Here is a 2,807-nt window from a genome sequence, read left to right on the forward strand (position 1 = left end):
TTTAATACTGGAGATAATTGGGAGCTAATGGAGTTAGTTGAACAAAGAGGTAGTATAGTCAGACCTGTGCTTTAGGAAGATCACTTTGATAGTTGAGGGGAGGAGAGACCAGAGTGGGGAGACACTTGTGGCAAGCAGACCAACCAGTAGACTATTGCAATAGTTCAGGCATGAGGTGATGAGGGCCTGGACTATGGTGGTGGCAGTGTCAGAAGAGAGAGAACAAAAAATGTTATGAAACTAGAAATGACTGGACTTGTTCTCTGATTGGATATGGGGTGTGAAATGGACGGGCCGAGAGTAACCAGACACACGCCAAATTAGAAAATAGAGAGCATTTACTGGAGCCAGCCGGCGACTGTCCCCTGGATGCAATCCTAGGAGAGCAGCCCCAAGCAAGGGAAATAACAAAACTTTATACCCAGCAGTTTACAGTTGTAGATTAGCGATCCTTTGAGGTAGAGGAATTTACAATTGTGGATTAGCGATCCTTTGAAGTAGAAACTGAGGAGGTTAGGCTAGGGGGTTGTTTTTTTGTGACAACTCAGTCCACTTCACTCCCCCCTTTTCACGGACGAAAAGAGTCAGACGGGGGACTCATCAGAGTCCAGAGGAGCATAGGATTGACACAGGACAAGCAACTGGAGTGCTTGCACTCGTTTCTGGACATAGCGGGTGATGCATTTTATGAGACAAGGGGCCACGAGTAACCCAAGGAGGAGAAGGGCCAGAGGGCCCACCACTCCGGAGAGTAGGGTGGTTAGCCAGGGGGACCAATTATATACGGTCTGATACCAAAAAGACCCCGTTGCCCGTGCGCGGTCCCTCTCATCTAACCGCTGCCTAAAGGCTTACAAGGACTCCCGAATAACTCCAGACCGATTGGCGTAGAAACAGCAGGTTTCTCCCAACGCCATGCATAAGCCTCCCTGTTTGAGGAACAGTAGGTCCAAGCCTCGGCGGTTCTGGAGAACCACTTCGGCCAGAGAGTCTAGGGAAGTCTCAAGGTGTGAGACTAGCTCTTCCAAGGAGCGTAGGTCCCTATCTACCTGTGCAGTCAAGGCACCGTAGTTGGCTTTCCCCTGTATCAGGGCTGAGGCCCCAACAGCAGCGGAGCCGGCCACTCCGAGTCCCACTAATATGGGAACCAAGAAGGGTACAGCCCTCCTGGAGCGAGTTAAGCCAATATGCTCAGCTGCCCCTTCCTCTGAGTAGACATATACCTGAGGAAAGACACGCACCACTACACAGAGCTCGGTCGGGTTGAGGAAACGAATGTCCTGTATGCAGGTGGTGAGTCCTCTGGTACAAGCGAACCATATTCCAGGTGGGGCGGTTAACAGGAGGTCAGAGCTTTTGGATGTGGGGGAAATAAGAATGACTGAAGTGCACGTAGCATTGAATGGGGAGGACCGCAGCGGGTAGTCAGGCCCGAGCAAACACATTCCTTTGCCCTGGACATCGTCTAGGGTAAGTCTAGGCTTGTCTGGGTTACAGCGGGCAGGTATGGCAGAGGATCGTTTGGACTTACTTAAAGACAACTTTCCCACAGAGGTGATGTTGAGTTCGATAGCAATTCCTACGAAATAGGGGGGAGCTGGATTCAGACACAGCCAACAGGAGGTGGTTATGTTTGGATCAGACAAATTTAGGAATGAGTGGACAGCAGAGAGTGTATCAAAAATGGGGGAACCTAGGTTAGTGAGGGTCTCTGGATTTTCGGGAGCCTCTGGTACCAGGTCCCTAACAGATGGTGGGGCGAGAGTCAACATGGCTTGTGGGTTAAGGATGGGATTCGGTCCTATGGGGAGTGTACGGGTGGAAACTGCGATTTTCTGAATGGTAAAAAGGACCCCGTTATCCCATCCAGTCATGTATAACCTCAAACCCCAAGAATGTCCGAGATTCCAAGAGTCATCAGTGTCCTGCTTGACTGTTAGAATCATAGGGTTACATTTCCCAGGCCAGCAGGAGGCGGGGAGGGGGCTTTGTCTCTCCAGGGTGATTAGGGGGTCTCGGCCACCTCTAGGAATCCACCTGGCCACAGTCTCACAACCCCATTCTGCGCAGTGAAAGTGATTACTACCCTGACAGGAAGGATTCCCCGTGGCCGGACAAACATAGAATTCAATACTTCTGATTCTCACTTCCCCTACCCCGGGTGTGGTTGGAGTGGTGGGAAAAGTGGGGCAGTATCCCCATCCCCCAGCGATAGGGTCCCGCATAGCCCGGTTTTGATTCCATCCTGGTCCCAAGAGGGCACAGAGGTCAAACCTGAAAGTGGGGGCTCCGTAACTGGTGAGAGCTTGGACGGTGGTCCCATCGTTAGTTCGGGAGAGAATCCACCTGGATGGGGTAGGGCTATAGGGGTCACCCAAAGTCATCTCACAAGCAAAAAGAAAGAGAAGAAGAGTCAAGTTCTGGAGAGTCGAAGCTTTAGGTCGGACACTGCTTCTGCTGTCCAGGCGGTGGAGTTGGGCTCTGGGGCCTTCTTGATGTGTGACCGATGTATCCATGCCTTGCGGCCGGCAACCTTGACGGCAGAGGGGTTGCAGAGGATAATTTGATACGGGCCCGTCCACCGTGGTTCCAGGGCTGGTCCAGCTGGAAGCTTGCGAGTGAGGACCCAGTCTCCCGGTGACAGGGCGTCCGATGAGGTTGCAGGGGCTGGTTCTTTCCCCGCAGCTTTCAGGACCGAGCGCACAGCGTTCTGGACCTCACGCAAAGCCTGGAAGGACTTAAGAAGAGTCGGATTAGTAAAATCTGGGGCTGAAATAGCTGCAGATACTCTTGGAATAATAGGAGGA

At 52.1% G+C, this 2,807-nt stretch overlaps 1 protein-coding gene across 1 annotated transcript; it reads right to left on the minus strand.

The window, feature by feature from the left end:
- Positions 1–584: 584 nt before the first annotated feature.
- LOC114034846 (endogenous retrovirus group S71 member 1 Env polyprotein-like) lies at positions 585–2,384 on the minus strand. Its single transcript, XM_027850643.1, has 2 exons — positions 880–2,384; positions 585–843 (listed from the first exon to the last, which is right to left on the minus strand). The coding sequence occupies exons 1-2, from the start codon at positions 2,382–2,384 to the stop codon at positions 585–587; spliced, it is 1,764 nt and encodes a 587-aa protein (XP_027706444.1).
- Between the last annotated feature and the right edge of the window lie 423 nt (positions 2,385–2,807).

Source organism: Vombatus ursinus, unplaced genomic scaffold (genome assembly GCF_900497805.2).
Source record: "Vombatus ursinus unplaced genomic scaffold, bare-nosed wombat genome assembly UNPS02009132.1, whole genome shotgun sequence".
Classification (NCBI taxonomy): domain Eukaryota; kingdom Metazoa; phylum Chordata; class Mammalia; order Diprotodontia; family Vombatidae; genus Vombatus; species Vombatus ursinus.

Coding starts and splice junctions, on each gene's coding strand:
- LOC114034846 (XM_027850643.1), bottom strand. CDS start 2,384: ATGACTTTGGGTGACCCCTATAGCCCTACCCCATCCAGGTGGATTCTC. Junction 844..879: donor TGCTGTTTCTACGCCAATCG/GTCTGGAGTTAT, acceptor GTAAGCCTTTAG/GCAGCGGTTAGATGAGAGGG.